Below are 18,268 nucleotides of genomic sequence, written 5' to 3' on the forward strand. Positions count from 1 at the left end.
AGGGCAACTAGAATTATTTGTCCAGAAATGTTAAATTAACACTAAAATTTTAGTGCTAAAAGTATAAAATTTATTGTTATAAATTTATAGTAATAGCAATACATGAATTGCTGTATATTACTGCTATATAAGTATGATTGTATTTATTTTATAACAAAATTATAGTTGCTATGAAAATAATAGTTATTGACAGCAATAATTATTATTATAAAAAATTTATCAATAATAGCAACAATTGTTCTTCTATCTTTTTTTTATTGTATCATTAGTAATAATTATTTATATTATTATTTTTTTATAACAGTAAAATTAATGTTGCTGTATATTTTTATTGTTAATTCTAACATTTTTTTAGTGTATATGTTATAATTTGATGACAATTTTTTTCTCAAATTTCACTAAATTTTATTAAATTAATTTAATACTATTAAATTTTGTTATTATCAAGATAGTGTAATAAAATTAAAATAATAAAACCTGCAATATATGATAATATAGCAACTATTTAATAAAAAAAATTTATTTAATATTTTTGTGATTATAAACAATCAAAGTTAATATATTTTTTATTTAAAAATATTTTATCACATACCATAAAATTCTACTCTTGCAAAATTGAAAATTTTAGAAAATCTTCATTATATATCATTGCTTAATTGTTAAAATAATACATCTATAATAATTATTGAAATAATGACTACAATAATAATGATTATTCAAATTTATTAAAAAAAATGGACCATGAAGGTTTTTTTTTTTTTTTTTTTTTTCTGAATGGAAGCTAATTACTTTCGCATAGGAGGTGGAAAAAAAAATTAATAATTAAACCACTAGAAGTTATTCAACAACTTCAAAGCAAATGGTTCTATGGTGTAGTGGTTAGCACTCTGGACTTTGAATCCAGCGACCTGGGTTCGACTCCCGGTAGGACCTCTTTTTGGTTTCCCAACCTTTTAAAGGGGAGTTAACCCAAGCCCACTCGACACTTGAAAATGGCAATTCAAAGTTACAGCAGTATCATAATCGCCATCTTGGTGACAGTTAAAAATACTGTTTTGCTCCCGCGAAAAAGAGCCTTCTCCCATTTCTTTATTGCTCTGAATAACTGGAAAGGCAACACAGCCAAGTGGGGCTCTATCTATCACCATATCTCTCTCTCTCTCTCTTTCTCACTCACTTTTCCTAGATTCTGTCTTTCTTTTGATCATTTCACATTCCTAGCCAACATTTCTGAGCTGTGACTCTCCTTTGGAAACCTGATCCTGACCTCACCATCGGTCAGTTTCACTTTCATCATCTAGGAAAATTCAAGAATGGTGAAAGAGACTGAGTATTATGATGTTCTTGGTGTCAGCCATTCTGCTTCAGAGGAGCAGATTCGCAGAGCTTATTATCTTAAGGTTTGATTAGTTCTTGATGTATATATGTATTGGTGCTGATCTTTTTCCTTTTTTATTTACTGACTGGATTTATGTTGTTGACTGAAGTTAGTTTATGTTTTTTTATGATGGTGTGTTCGTATACAAGATGAATAGATGAATCTCATCAATTGTCCAGTTTAGATAAACTATATTCTTTTGTTATTCCCTTCTTTTCCTTTCCCTAAAGTCTTTGCTTTTTTCTGTTAAAGCTGTTATTTTATAAAAGGATCTTAGTTGACTTCAAAATGTAGTTGCAAATTATGATTGTTTGATGACTGGAACCTGGCATGCTTCTTTCAAATCATTGTGTTTCAGGCTATATTCATGCTTCAATCTTATGAGAGAAACTCTGAAACTTTTCCTCATGATATGAAGTTCTGGTATTAAAGAATTTGTAATAGTCTTCTATCATAGCTAAGATGTAAAAGAAGGAAATCTTATACTTTACCGGCCAGGCAAGTTATCCAGATAAAAATCCAAATGACCCTCAGGCTGCAGAAAGATTTCAGGCAAGTTCGCTCCTTCAGTATTTGTTCTGGCGATATTGCAGAAACGTCCCATTTCGTATATTACACTCTTTTTGAAATTCCTAGTGCCCATTGTGCCAGCACCACACCTGCATATTATTCCTGTATGATGAGCGATTATAGAGAATGCGGATGCACATTCTTGATTGGAAACATAAAAGATCTACATGCTTTTATTCATCAACAAATTTAAAACAGAATTACAGAAAGAATGACAATTTTGACAGGTCTTAGGTGAAGCTTATCAAGTCTTGAGTGATCCAATACAAAGAGATGCTTATGATAGGAATGGGAAGTATTGCATATCAAGGTAAGCCTTCTGCGTTTGTTTAATTATATATTACTTGTTGTGAAGTTAATACTTTATCAGCTGTTACAGTCTTTATTATTATTATTACTATTTCTGGACAAAGATTCAAAGGATTGAAAGATTGTTACCAATCTCAGAGTCTAGTATCAGCATTCACTTGAAATGGTCACATAACTGCTTTGGCCTAAAACGTGCAGAATTGTATAATTTTCCTGGTTGAGATTTTTTACTTCTTGTGCACACATTTAGCTGTGTTACCCGAAGGTTATATGTACTAATAAAAAATAATATGATGTCTATCAGGGAGACAATGCTTGATACTACAACTGCCTTTACTCTTCTGTTCAGAAGCGAATTATCTTAAGATTACATAGGCCATCTATCTGTGGCATCAATGGCTTCTTCAGAATTAGCTACTGAAATAGATAATCCTGAGAAAAATACATGATAAATTCAAGGTATGGAGGTTCTTAAATTCAATGCATCCTTGTATTCATAAATTACAAACGATGTGTTTATGGTTTGCAATTATTGATTGAAGCCTGTTCAAAAAGAAAGAGAAGAAAAGCTTGCAAGATTGCTTAAAGATTTCCGTAACCAGTATGTTCAAGATGACAAGAAAGGATTCTTAAAGCGTGTTGAATCTGAAGCTAAACGGCTCTCTGATGCAGGTCTTCCCACTTCCCATTTTGGCATAGCTCCATGAGATGTATACTATACCTCTTTAGATGTGACAACCATTAAATTACTGTGAAGTTTCTTACTATAGCAACCTGTATGCTATATTTGCTGTACTAGAGACTTTTAACTGTGTGCCCAAACATTTCAGAGAAGTATCACTATGTCGTTTCTGGATTACTGCAATTTTATTTTGATTGTTTATTACAGATAGAAAACTTAATAGCATAATTTAACATTGTATTTTTTACTTAAACATGCAGCATTTGGAGTAGATATATTACAAACAATTGGCTATATATATTCAAGACAAGCAGCCCAAGAGCTTGGAAAGAAAGCAATTTATCTAGGGGTGCCATTTTGGCTGAGTAGGTTCGCAATAAGGGCCACTTCTGGAAGTCTCAAATCACAGCAGCAAAAGGTACAATGACGTTTCTTCTTCCACATCCCATCTTCTCCTCTAGCATGTGTGCGCTTGCATATTCTTTTCGATACCTGACTACTAACCACATGAGCAAAACAAATTCAGGTGCTTTTCAGCAACTGCAACTTCAAGAGGATATCCGCAAGCAATTAAAAATGGATGGAAGTGGCCCTGAGAATGATGTTGAATCAAATCTACGTTCAAATAAAGATATACTGATGAACTCGTTATGGAAACTGAATGTAGTCGACATTGAAGTTACCCTTGTACACGTTTGTCAAATGGTGGAAATCTCTCAATTTATTTCTGTCCTTTGTTTATCATAGATGGAAGTTATTCATGAATTTTGTCATTATTAGGATGGAGAACTAGGATAGCTTGTCATGCATGGGAGAGACATTTGTCCCCAACCCCTTCAAAGAAAAAAAAAAAAAAAGAAAAAGAAAAAAAAAGAAAAAAGAAAAAAGAAAAAAAAATTATATATATATATATATATATATTTCATGTTTTTAAACTTGTTTTTGTGCGCAGGTCCTTGGGGAAAGCAATGTTAGAAAGGAAGAACTTAAAGCCCGTGCCTTGGCACTGAAAATTCTTGGCAAAATCTTTCAGGTGCAATAATTTTCTATGCAAATAAACTCCGTATTGTTCTTGAGCTTTACCGCATACTTTTAAAATGGGGAAAAAGGAAAAGAGAGTTACTGCATGTAGACTCATCATGCTTACAATGTGAATTATGTGTTGTGAATAAGAGAAAAGAGACTGCTTTGATAAGAACAAAGCAGGTTCCTGAAAATGAGCTTTTGTCAAAGGAAGTAGCAGATGTTGCTATGTCCAGGTCCAGCTTGTAGTTATAGAACTAATGATGTTTTTTTATTTTTGGTTCATTTTCAGCAGGAAAAGCAAGCAAGAAACAGGGCAACATCGCAAGGAAAAAGTGCTGCTGAAATTGATGACGACGACGATGATGATGATGGAAGCAGTTCTGATTAGCAGTAGTAAAGAGGATTCACCAAGAGCAATATCATACCGAACTCCTTTACTTTCTCAGGCATGTCTCTGTATTACATATTTAAAGCCAAATGTACGATACGTACGCATATCCATTTACATCTTTTTCTTCTCGACTCCAATATTTGCCTTCACATTTTATACAGAGAAGGCATAAGGATGCAGAAACACTCTCGAGTGAATTGGAAAGAAAAGCTTTCTGTAGTTTCCAAAGTAGGACAGAAGCCTTGCATGCGGATGTATATCATTAACTTGTTTTATATTGCCAGGGCATTGGTAGACTCTTCAGCTGCCTGTGTAATCCAGCATTTGATGTGGATGATGAAGAGATCGTGTACAAAAGCAAGTGATGCATAGCGTGTACATAACCAAGGTTTGACGCTATATGATTTATGAGAGCCAGAGCAACAGTCGGCCCATGGCATCATGTTGAATGAAGAAATTGTCATTGATAGACGGATCGGTGCAAGCTATGATTTATTCTGTATTTTTTGTCATCCCAAGACAAGAAACCATTGCAATCACATCATTTGGTATCTGCTTTATCAAAATGACTTGCGTATAAACGTAGAAACCAGTTTGTTCACTTCATTTCAAGATTGTTCCTTTATGCCTTGAGGGGTTTTTGCTTCTTTGGTTCTTTTTTGTTTCCCTGTTAAATCCCAAAATGGACAAAGGATTCTAACTACAAATATGAAAATGAACATGCAAGCTTGTAAATTAAAAATCTCATGGAAGTACGTCAAGCAGGAAACAAGGCTGGATTTGCAGGAGATGAAGGAACATCTCGAGTAAAGGATGAATTTTCACAGGCGGTTGAAGCTTGGCTTTCAACAGACCCAAATGTTGGGCAATTCGGAAAGCTAGGGCGGGCAGCATAAAAACAAACTGTACATACCACACTTCCAACAACAAAAGTGCTGCTCATTTGCAGCCAAAGAGTCCAGTTTTAAACACAACCATGTATGTACAGGGGCATAGTCCTTTCAGTGGGCTTCTTAACAAACTTGATAATTTGAACTAAATGCACTGCTCAATGGACTGGATTAGGAATTGAAAGAAAAACTTTGAAACTTAATGAAGTGCTCAATGAGCTGGATGAGGAATAGAACTCATTGTGCGGTGTGCTTGGACTGCACAGGCACAATGCACAGAGGTCAAGTTCAAACAGCCACTCATGACGAGGGAATGTCTCCCTGAGCAGGTGTGAAGTGCAGGAAATGAGTCACATAGTGCTTGCACAGCAGGTGGGGTGAGTGCTGTGCACTGACTGATGTTGAGACTCTTTAACCCTTCCTCATTGCACCTGCCCTTCATGGATTGCCACATTGGAGGTTTGTTCTTCACTCGGCTATGTACCAGTGAATACATTGCCCTATCTGTGATGTTTCGACAATAATACAGGCCGAGGGATCTCAGTTGGAGACACCTGTATGCCAAAGCAATCACGCTATCATCTACATAAAAAAAAAAAAGAAATTATAAATAAAGTCAGCCCTCATCAGAGAAAATGCCAAAATAACCTTCTGACAAAAAAAAAAAAAAAAAACCACCACAAAAGTAGCAAACTGTATTGTCAGCATCCAATGACATCTGATTAAAATTTCTCACTGCTATCACTGTATTAATCTTTTATCAATTAAAATTTTCAATTAGAAGAATGGTCAAAGTCCTCAGCCAGTGAAAATAATCCTGTAGGCCACTCCATACAATTGCTGAAAGGTGTCACTAAATATTTCCTCAAGAAAAAAAGGATTTTGAATCCCCAATATTCTGTTCTTGACTCTCAACCTTGACACTTCAAAAAAGTATAAAACCAGGAAACCTATTTATTTCCAGCAACCATAATCTTAAGTATGGAATACATCCTTAGAGAAATCAAACAAGGCAGACAGCCAAAAATTGAGATCTAAGCACTGGTGGGTGCATGTGTGCATATTCAATTCTCTGAATCCTAAAACTAAGGGATGAGGTTTGACAGTGGCAGCAATTCCCATGTAATGCACACAGCTAAAGACCACACACAGAGAGAAAATGTATAAAGTTGAAGACTTTTTTTAAGACAGCTGTAATTTAGTGAAGTTTGACCAGTAAAACCAATCCATTCATGAATCAATAAAATATTAAGATCATATTCAATTCTCTAATTGTCAAATAGCCTTCCCAAACATGAAATACCTGTTATACAGATGCATCCACATAAATCAAGAGTTCTGAGATCAGGGCATCCGTATGCTAGACTCATTACTCCAAGATCACCCACATTCTCACACCATCCCAGATTCAGAGATTGCAACTGAATGCAGTTCCGTCCAATAGCCTGCAGATAATTCATTCAAGCTTATAAATCACTTCCATCAAGATGCATATTCAGAGAGAGAGACAGAGAGAAAGAGAGAGACTTATTGGACCTGCAAAGCAAGGTCAGTTGCAGCCTTTACACATCCACAAAGATTTAAAATTTTTAATTTCTGGCAAAACTCAGTCAGATATTCAAGAGCACCATCACTAAATGATGTACACCCACTGATGTTGAGTTTGGTAAGTTTAGGACAACCATGAGCTAATGCATACAGGGAACGATCACCAAGCCTAAAGCTTTTGCTGAGGTCCAGGTCCTGCAGATCATGGCAGTAATTTGCAATAGCCTCAACAGCATTATCCTCAAGTTGTGGTTTATCTTGGCGCAGCACCAAAGTTTCCAGTTTTGTGAATTTAGGAGCCAGAGACAGGACTAAGTTGTTCATGTTGTTTTTGCACCTGAAAAAGAGTATGCCAGAAATTATTAAGATGATATCATGTAACTTCTTATTGGTGAAGGCGGAAGGTGGAAATCATTTCCCTAACATCTCGCTCACCCAAAAAGGCACTGATTTATATTTAAAGCCATTTATACCCAAATTATTTTAAAAAATTAAGAAAAAAGGATTAACTAACAAAATAAGGCCTCTACATAAGTTTTTTTCCACTTTTTTTCCCCAGTTCAAGGGTGATAGAAGCAGTTATTTGATCCTCTCACTGACATCACCACAGGCAGGTATTCAGCCACTGCGCCACTGCCCCAGAAGAAAACCCAATTATGACTAAAGAAACATGATTAATTCCAACGAACAAACTAGATTTCAAAAAGCCTCAACATTATATTTCAGAAATACGTTAAGAATTTGTGAAAACATCTCTAATGTCTTGAAAGAGCTCACCTTCATCTTTTGAAGGAGTTATAAGGAAATTCAACAAAATCTATAACTGCCTACTTGTTTCTACAGACTATTTTTGCAAACGAAACAGGTGTGCACATCTTCTGTTACCATTTGCAATCAATTTCCCTATGTTTTAATTTCGGATTCAAGTAATAATTGGCATTGGTCATAAAAACTTCAAAGGAATAACAGTATAACACAAATCACAAAGAATGACTGAAGCAATCGCAACAAAATGAGATGATTAGCCTGATCTATTGCGCTTGAAAGAACTTTCACATAACTGTATATGCTGTCTCTTACTATGGGGTGCATATTACTTCCTAACACCATAAAACCATAAAATCTTTATAATAGGACACCAAAAGAAAATAGAACTACTCTTAGGAATTGATATCGTGTTTAAAGGAGCGTCAAGGCTGTCATTATGGATATGGGAACAAAAGGGATGAATGAATTATAATATGGCATAAACTAAAAAAAAATAAATAAAAACTTAAGATACTCTATACAATAAAATTCTAATCCAGTAACAACCACTCCAACTTCAGAAATACCATGAAAAACAAATTCTGGGCAGCTAACAAGCAGTCCATAAAAGAACTGCAGACCATGAATTCCTCCATTCTCTTATCCCCTCATTAGTCAGGGTACCTGGATGAGCCTATAAATAATTAATAAATAAATAAATAGGCAGAAACTTCAAATCTAAAATGGCATCACTGACACAACATATCTCATTGTTATCGTCAACAAGAAAACATGCGCACACAACAATATTTTAGAAATCCTGAAACCAAAATCAAAATTCCTAATTCACCAACACAACTAAGAAAACCATCGATGACATAAGGCCTCAATTAGAAGTACAGCAGCTTAGAGAGGAAGAGAGATCAATACCAAGAGAGAGAGAGATGGGTGAGGCCCAAGCAGAGGGCATCCCTCCACCCACTGCAAACCCCAGAAGCCATAATTACGGTCCGATCATCAACAAGAGAACCAATTCGCAGCAAGAGTTCCATAGGAATATCTTTCCACTCAGTGATGACCACTCCCTCCATTTTCACTCCTCCCTGACTAATACCACCACCAATCCCACTATTTCCACCACCAACCATCATCAGCTTCTCAAAGCACTGGTTCAAGTCCTCACTCCTCAATTTTGCTTCACCCACCATTTCACTCTGAACCCACCACCGTCTTTAACCGCTACCGCTGGAAATTATTAAAAGAGTATTTCTTGTTTCTGTCAGCAGAGAGAGAGAGAGAATTAGACAGATAAGGCAAAACAAATACCAAAAAGACATCGAATTTCGTAAAGCGATAAGATAACAAAGAAAAGAACAACACAAACCCATGTGGAAAAACACCATAATAAGTTACTTTCTTTCGTCAGCCGTGGAACTGATGAAGGATAGTAACAATCGCAATCAATAGGCCCAACAAATCCCTATGAAATATGAACTACAAACCAATAATTATAAAAACGAAGAACCCAGAAACAGAAAGAAGCAAACAAACAGAAGAAAACGAAGGAGCTCATTTTCGTCAATAGAAAACGAAATACAGACAGACCATTTCAACAAACCGAAAAGAATAAAATAAATAAATAAACAACCGATCAAGAAAAATAAAAACCATCCGTAGAGAGTTCATCAATTCCCTTCTGTAGCATAATTGAAGAGAAGAAGACGAAGACAAGAAAGAATGGAAGAAAAAACGACAAAGCGTATGCATTACCTGAGTCAGCGTGGAGAAGAGGGAAGAAGAGGTTCGTTTATTAAGGCGAAAAGCCGTTTTGCAAAGGGAGGCAGAAACGTGCAGGGAAGAGATTTAGCGACGTTTGTGGTGCCACGTGTCTCAATGATCGGTGATATGATTTCGCAAAAACAAAGTAGGTCCCACGTAAAGTGGTCTCTTTGAATGCTTTTGATATTCCCAATTTTTTTTTAATTTAATTATGTAATTAAACAATTTCACAAGCGACTAGAAAAATCGAAGACGTTCCATAAAGCTAGAGAAAAAGGAAGGAAAATAAAAAATAAAATGAATTTTTATTTTTTGAGGAGGTGGGTGTTGGGGGTATTTTGGGTATAATGTTCGGTTGGGTTTGTCTAAAATCGAAGCCGCGAACGAAAAGCAAAACTCCAAATGAAAGTGCTGTCCAAATAGATAAATCATTGGATGCTCTTTTTTGTATGTGTATTTTTATTTATAAAATTATAAAATTTATTTTTTTAATTTAAATTTTCATTAATTTTTTTATAAATATTTAATACATAATTTTTAATATACTAAATATAGTTTATAATTTGCCATCTGTCAAATTAGCAGATATTTTTAGCCTTTGACTGATTATGAAAAATTAAAAAAAAAAATTAAATAAGAAGCAAAAAATAGAGGAATGTTAGACCATAATGTTCCCTTCTCTTTTTCTTAATTGGAATTTCTCTAAGTAGAGGCTGTTTTTCTTTAAAGAAAATTAATATTTTTAAAGACATTTTCTAATAATTTTTTTAAAAATTTTTTGTATAGAATTGAATTCCACAACGGTTTAATAAAAAACAGTTTTATTAATTAAATAAATCTAAATTTTATGATTTTTAATAAAATTTCTTTAATCTTAAAAGACATAATTAAATTATTCAAAATTATGTTCAAGTGATGGATGATCAAGTTGTTGTGTCACATCATATTTAAAAAAAAATTCCCTGCATTTTTTTTTTTATTTTTTCGCATTAATGTTTATCTTCTTCCACTAGAGGGGAACAAAACTTTTGCTTGAGCGATGAACACTTTCTCATCTCCAAACATAGTGAATTGTGAATTGAGGAGTGGTAGTCGTCCAGGTACATTCTCTTTATCATATATGTACAAATCAAATTCCAATTATACTTTATGTTTCCTTTAGGTGGCTATGTTTGGAGGCGATGTGAAATAGATTGTCGATTAGTGGTTGTCATATTCACCCTCTCTCGTCTGTTATAGCATTACCGAGATCACTCATTAAGGGCATATATTTTTATTATTATTTTATTAACCATAAAAAATGAGTTTTTTAAGGTGTGAGGGTTATTATCTTTAAGTTAGGGTTTGTATTTAATTCCTCATTAACTTTCTATAGGGAGACCTATTATCGAACTATAGTAGATCTTTAAAGAGTAGTAAGAGCAAATCATCCACAATCGATTCACCCATTCATCATGAGTGGAGATAATATTAAGTCATGAATGACAATACGAGAAGTCGAATTGGGGTCAAATGCCTCTAACTCTCAAGACTTATCATTAAGCCACCACACTTAATAGAAGGGTATATTTAGTTTATAGTTAAATGTAGCTAATAATGAATAGTTATTTTGATGATTAATAGTCAATAGTTTATTGTAATTAATATATTTTAAGTATTTAATTAAATAATATCTAATTATTATTATTATAGATAAAATAATTAATAAGAGTATATATCATATTATTTATTTTATTATTAAAATAAAATATATAATTATTAATTTATTATACAACTTATTAAAAATATAATTATTTTTTAAAAATATATATAAAAAAATTATAATTATCATATTTATGGTATTTTATATTTATTTATTTATTATTTATTATAATTTTAAATAATATATTGATGTAAAAAAATTTTTTAAAGACATAAAAATCTTATGATTAATAAATTTATAAAAAGATAATATGATCTAAATAAAAAATAAAATCAATGACCGATAAAAAAAAGTTTTAAAAGTAGAGTTCATATAAATTACAGCTGATAGTGCCCTATTTCTAAAAAAAATTAATTTCTTTAAACTAATTAATATATATTTTTTTAGTTTAATTTAACCTATTTATTTTTATATTGCCATACTTGTTAATTATATATTATATTTTTTATTATTATTAAATATAATTATTAATTTTAAGTTCAATCAAGCTTCCCGTTTATTTTTATTGCATGAATTTTTAGTTATTCAATCGCACTTGCTTTACATTTCTCACTATATATAATTTACGTTTTAAAACTTTGCCATTTACATTTATTTTTCTAAATAATTATTTACTTTTTTCAGCACAAAAGATTTACATTTTTAAGCACAATAATTTATATTTTCTGTTAGTGATTTTTTTTTTTATAAAAATTATTTACGTTTACGTGCAAATATATTTTCTGTAAGTGATTTTTTTTTATAAAAATTATTTACTTATACATGCAAAATGATTTATTTTCTAAAGCACGACTAATTTACTTTTTAAGAGCAAACAACTTCACTTTGGCATTGTTGATAAAATTGTTATCGAGAAAATACCTAATTAAAAATATTAATTAGAGAGCATTAGAAATTATTTCAAAGTTAAATTTGACTTATTTTATCTATAATAATTCCAAAATAAATAAACAACTTTTTTTAAATGACTTTTTTTAACATATAAAATCATGATTTTATGAAAAGTTTTATAAATATGAAAATCAAGTATTAATTAGATATGCTTATTCTATCAAATTGATGATTGAAGAATTTTATTATTTATTAATATTTCTATCTTTGATCAAACTTTTAATTTGAGTATTGAAATAATTGGCTAATAGGTCATCGACCTTATAATTTTCTTTGTTTTCAGGCTGATTTGATATTCTAACCGGTCTTCAAAAAGTCATAGCAATATCAAGTGCTATTGAGAATTTTTAGAAAAATTGAATTTTTTATTTCTTCTACACAATCAATATAATTAAAAGTTTGAGTCGCATTTTATATTTAGTTTATATTAAAATCTTAATTTTTTAGCATAGTTATAATTCATTCATAAGAAAAGGTTAAACAACTTTTTAATATACTGAAATAAAAAAAAATCATTTAACACGAACACAAAAATAATATGAAATATATAAATTAACTTCACTGAAAATTCGTTTTGCCCCACACATATACAATTTCATCTTAAATACTCTTTTTCATAAAAATCTTGCAATTGTCTTATAAATAACTTAATTTTATATTCTCCATTTTGGATCCTTTCGTTTTTGCCTTCATTAACTATAGAAGGAATAAATGGTGATTATTTACTTTAATAAACAATAAATTATTTAAAATCTTTCTAGCTAAAGTAATTAATTAATTGATTAAATTATTTGTTTATTAATTATCTTCACTTTAAATTAGTAACTTAATAATTAATATATTCATCTCTTGCAAAAGATTCCAAACTTCATAACCCCATAATGTCTTCGTATTACTTCTATAATATAATTTTTTGAATTTTTATTTTTGAGTGCCATGCATATAATATGGAATGGGATTTTCTTTCATACTAGACCTTGACCATCGATGCAAGCTTCCCATTTCCCTATCGTATAATAACCTTCATTAGTGGCATGTGGAAAAAAAAATAAGGTAAAAAAAAATATTTCCTTTTATTTTGATGGAGTTATTTATTTATTTATTTATTTTGACTGAATTTATTTTATTAAATTATATTGTATTATTTTGGGTCAACGAGAACTAACTCACATGTTTTCCAACTAATTGAATTAAGGAGCAACTAATTATATCACAAGCAATCTTTTTCTTCTGTCTTGTGCTTTCTTCTTTTGCACATATCTTCATTCCTCGTTCAATCACATATTCTTGGCTAGTCACAAATCCAATGGACTAATAAGCAATGTCCAGAATCAAAGGCATAACACCAGGAACAAACAAAGCAAAAATTTCATTTAGCTTGCAAGCATATTTATGCCTTGCTTCCACAAACAAGCATTAAATTACAAGCCCTGCCCCATATTCATAGCTTCTGTTTCATTTATAACATATGGACATGTTTCTCAAGCGAAGAACTTTTCGAACAAGTTCCCGAAGAAGAAGCTCGTTTTCGTCCATCCTTTGGCTTCAGGTTCCCTTGCAGTAGCAGCAGGTTTTTTCACATTAAGCATCATGGTGTGTCCAATTTCTTTTTGAAGAGCTTCAATAGTCTTCATGTCCACTGCATTCCCTGAGGCATCTCTCACATAAAATACACACTGCTTGCTCTCCCACGGATGTTACGCCGGCTCTTGTAACCAATAATCCATTCTCTCTCAGAACCCTTGTTACTTCGGACAGCAATCCTACTCTGTCCTTGGCACATAGCTCTAAGCTCAGACCCTTAGTTCATGTTAAAAAATACACACATATGTGATTAAGTGATCAAGAAGATAAATTTCAGGACATAAAATTAAATGATTTGCAGAGCAATCAAGGTGTAGCTGTATGTGTAACAGGAAGCTAAGAAGATTGATATCAGCTAATGATGCTATTCTGTGATGGTGAATTATTTAGATGTCATCCCCATAACATCTCAGTGGACTAGAAGTTATAAATTGGATGGTTATTAAGAAGCAAAAACCAATCCATCATAGATGAGAGTTACATCAACCATGAACGACATGGAGAAGTATATCCAAAAATCAATGTGATAAGATTTTTATTTTATAACCTCTGTTTCTCTTATGTGACATTCTTGATTACTACGAAAATTGCTGAGAAAAATTAAAGAGTGCCAAGGGTTAACTACAACATAGTCTCATATCTGTGCGCGTGCGCGAGAAATATTGGTTGACTGCAATTATAGGACTCTATCAGCATTAATACATGTGCTAATATTGAGCACAGAAATATTACTTCACTCACCTTGCATACTCTTCTTTGAATTGCAGCTTCAAGACATTTTATGACTCTTTCTTTCTCTCCTTCGGCATCAAGTATGACGGATATAATACTCCTATAAGTCAATACTTGGTCAGTAACTTCAACCAAATTCAAATGAAGTATTCAGGTGTAGATGTAATCAACACAGTTCAGCATAAGATTTTTAAATCCCTCAAACTAGACTTCAGCATAAGATCATTTCAAATGATATGGATTAAAATTGGAAGTAAGTAATGTGAATATTGTTGAACTGATTTTTGGAGATTCAAATGGTCCTAGAAGGAAGGCTAAGTACTGAAACAGCTATTCTACCATCTAAATACATAGGTCTATCTATGATAGCAGTCCATTTAAAAGTTTTATCTAAGTAATTGATTCTCATATTTATCAGTATGGAACATTTATGAGCACATATACTGCCATGGAAAATGTAATATTTTTATGAAGGGACAGCAAGAAAGTTGAGGATTGAACCTTACGGAACATGCTTTATGATCCACCTTCTATGGAAATGAGAAATGTTGTTCAATTTTGCTTCAAGTTGTTAAGGAGCAACTATCATATTCCTTGAGAAAAGATAAATATACCTGTAGTGCATAGGGGCCATCAGATGATATCGTGGCATGAAAGACAACATATTGCATGTCTGTGAGTGTGCACACAATATCAAACAGCAATTTTGCTCGATCTTTGCACCGAACACTAACCACTGAGTACCCCTTTTCCCCGCAGCGCTCAATCGTGATCTTTGGCTTGAAGGAGGGAGGATGATCAACCTCATTTGCCACTCCTCCACCTTCGCAATCTCTATCTGCTAAAAACAATTGGTGTAGTCTTCGGTCAATATGGGTGAACCCCAAGGAGAAGCTGGTATGAGCTGCTTTCTCATCATCCTCACATCCACCTAAAATGTTCTTAAGGTGCTCCTTCATAACAGACAATCTGGTTGGGTCATCAACAGCGCGGCATGTAGTGTCATCGTTAACATAAACAACACATGCTATCCATCTATCATGCGTCCAAACTTCAGCAGCGACCACATTGAAATGAAGGTTGGCAAGGACAGCAGTAATCTCAGATAAGAGACCTAGACGGTCCCTGCTAATGAGCTCAATGCCGTGTGATCGCCAACAGAGTGCACTCCTATCCGTTTGCCAGGCCAAGTCTTCAATTCACCTTCATGAACTCTTTTGGACCTAAAGCCTATTAATGTAACCAAAATTGTATTAGAAATTGCTTAGTATGTCAGATGGAGAAAATTATATAATTCATATCATTAGATTGACCAGTGAAATTGATCAGACCTTGACCAAATTATTATATAGAGTTCCTTCATCCACTGTAAGACCTAAAGATATAGCACATTACGAAGATAAAAAGCATATACCTTCTCTATGTAGTCAATGGTTTTACTGTCCATAATCTTCTTTCCTTGTTGGTCAGTGACATGAAATACTATTCATAGGGGGAAAAGTGAGAAAAAAATAAGGTTAAAAGAAATATTAACATAAGGCTATAACAATGGTGCCTTCTTTTGAATACTTAGTTAATGTCCTAGTATTTTAGAATTAAACACATCAAGAGAGGATCATTGTAGATTTATAATAAAGTTAAAACATATATTTTTGAATTAGAAAAAATAAAAATTCTTAGGCATAGAAAGAACACCATCCCTTGCCTAATCTTCAAGGAACAAGGAAAATAGAAGCATGTACATACTGTCCATAAACCATCCTCCATCTGAGGAGATGTAAGCTTTGGTGATGATGAGGTCGATATCTGTTAGGATTTGCACGACTTCCAGTAGAATTCCTGGTTTGTTCATTCTGTCAACCTATATGCATCACATTCCATGAATATTTACTAATAACTATGCAATATTGCTGAGCAAAAAAGTATAGCAAGCATGCAAGATAAATCTGCTTTCTGATTAAAACCCACTGTACTTTTTTATGTTTCAAGGATTTAATAAAAGTGAGAACTCCACCCTTAATCTCATACAATATGGCTTTGCAAGATTGGACTGATCATATTATACAGATTCGCCTTGGAGATCATGAGGAAGCAAAATCCTTAATAGCTACAATGAAAAAGGTTACCTTTATTAGAGTACAGTCATTGCAACTAGTGTTATCAACTGATATCCTGCAGTTAAAAAAGGGACAATAATTGAGGAGGCATGGACTGAAAAATGAAAAGGAACCTAGAACAGTAGATTTTAAGGATAATCCATTTAGTAAATACCTTGGAGGATTGATTCCAGTGCTCAAGTTCTCATACTCGGGATCAAAATATGGCCAACAAACCTTAGCCATTGCAGTTGCTGACTTTCTCCAATCAACCAGCAGATCTCTTGTCCTGAATCACCACAAGATGAACTATTCAGGCTTCCAAGATCATAGTCACGGTGACTCTTTATCCTCTATTTCATGAAATGAACAAAATGTTCAAAGAACACTAAAAATATTTTAAAACTTGGACGGATGCTTTAAAATGTGGGATCACTGAGCTGTGATTTTGTGTTAGTGTAACATATTAGGAAAAAGCATCTTAATCATAGAGCAATACCCTGTTCAAGGAAGACAAGAAATGGTCTCTTGATAGCTGGGAAGGTGTCCAAGTGAGTACAATATAACTGTTATACCAAGCACGCAAATCTAAGGCACACACACAAATCGCACAATCACACAGTATTGAAAAAAGAAGAAGAATAACACAGGATTTAATGTGGTTCAACCATAAGATCTACGTTCACGGGCAAGACAAGAGAAAAAAGTTTCACTATGATGAAAAAGAACAAGATACAATCAATCAGAACTCTCAAACCCTAACCCCAATGTGTTTCCCGAATATCTCACAACTCTACCTTAAAGGGTAGAATATTACAATATTTATACTGGTCAATACCGTGGGGTCGTTGCCCCGCACCCCCAAGGAGATCAATGGTAGGCTTCAGGCCCGAGCCCTCGGCAACCACCACAGATCTCACTTTTTATTTCAAATTGGGTCGCATCGCAAAAACTTTCAGATCGGATCACAATTTGGCTTATGAAAGAAACATATCCAAATTTCAAAGCCACAAATATAACAAATCTTCCCATTGGCTTGAATTTCCTTTATCATTAACAAAATAACCACAAAAACACTCTGTCTTACCATATACTCTCACAAGGGCATTACTGAGCACTACAAATACCAACCAAGTCTAGGCAATACCTAAACTTGCTGACTAGGACTCCCTTGATCATCATATCTGCTGGATTATCATGTGTAGAGACTTTCTGCACAACTACAGTCCCCTGAGATACAATGTCCCGAATGAAGTGATATCTGACATCAATGTGCTTAGTTCGCTCATGGTACATCTGATTCTTTGTGAGATGTATTGCACTCTGGCTATCACAAAACACTGTTGCCTTGTTCTGTATCAACCCAAGATCACCCACCAAACCTTGTAACCATAAAACTTCCTTTACTGCCTCTGCTAAGGCCATATATTCAGCCTCTGTGGTAGACAAAGCAATTGTAGTTTACAATGTTGCCTTCTAACTGATAGCACTTCCAGAAAGAGTAAACAAATAACCTGTCAAAGATCTCCTCTTGTCTAAGTCCCCTGCAAAATCTGAATCCACATAGCCAACAACTGAATCACTCATCTTGGCCCTGTCAAATGTCAGACCAACATCTGTAGTACCCTTCAAATACCTCAAAATCCATTTCACTGCCTGCCAATGCTCTTTCCCAGGACACGCCATGTATCTACTCACAACACTAACTGCATGTGAAATGTCAGGTTGGGTGCATACCATAGCATACATGATGCTACCAACAGCACTCGAATAGGGAACACTAGACATGTGCTCCATCTCCTCATCTGTTTTTGGTGACATGTCTGCAGATAACTTGAAATGGGCAGCAAACAGAATAGTCACAGGCTTAGCATTATTCATGTTGAAATGCTTAAGTACTTTCTCAACATAGGCCTATTGAGACAAGAAAAGCTTTCCAACAT

General features: G+C 33.5%; 1 protein-coding gene, 1 non-coding gene and 2 pseudogenes across 3 annotated transcripts; 2 read left to right on the forward strand and 2 right to left on the reverse strand.

Annotated features, from left to right (window-relative positions):
* Positions 1-861: 861 nt before the first annotated feature.
* Positions 862-933, forward strand: TRNAQ-UUG (transfer RNA glutamine (anticodon UUG)). Its single transcript has one exon. It is a non-coding gene; the product is annotated as a tRNA-Gln (tRNA).
* A 296-nt stretch (positions 934-1,229) lies between these two features.
* LOC110634553 (chaperone protein dnaJ 10-like) lies at positions 1,230-4,721 on the forward strand (annotated as a pseudogene).
* A 395-nt stretch (positions 4,722-5,116) lies between these two features.
* On the reverse strand, positions 5,117-9,453 carry LOC110634552 (F-box protein SKP2A). Of its 2 annotated transcripts, none has more exons than XM_021783600.2 (5): positions 8,926-9,305; positions 8,472-8,817; positions 6,783-7,131; positions 6,550-6,691; positions 5,117-5,828 (listed from the first exon to the last, which is right to left on the reverse strand). In XM_021783600.2, exons 2-5 carry the CDS (start codon positions 8,747-8,749, stop codon positions 5,458-5,460), a joined length of 1,140 nt encoding a protein of 379 aa, XP_021639292.2. In that variant the 5' UTR covers positions 8,750-8,817; positions 8,926-9,305; the 3' UTR covers positions 5,117-5,457. The 2 variants fall into 2 exon arrangements, with proteins under 2 accessions (XP_021639292.2, XP_021639294.2); XM_021783602.2 differs by lacking the exon at positions 8,926-9,305 and adding an exon at positions 9,312-9,453 and having other exon boundaries at positions 5,243-5,828.
* Positions 9,454-13,263: 3,810 nt separating this feature from the next.
* On the reverse strand, positions 13,264-17,043 carry LOC110634538 (ACT domain-containing protein ACR3-like; annotated as a pseudogene).
* Positions 17,044-18,268: the final 1,225 nt, after the last annotated feature.

This window comes from Hevea brasiliensis, chromosome 16 (genome assembly GCF_030052815.1).
Source record: "Hevea brasiliensis isolate MT/VB/25A 57/8 chromosome 16, ASM3005281v1, whole genome shotgun sequence".
In the NCBI taxonomy this organism is placed as follows: Eukaryota; Viridiplantae; Streptophyta; class Magnoliopsida; order Malpighiales; family Euphorbiaceae; genus Hevea; species Hevea brasiliensis.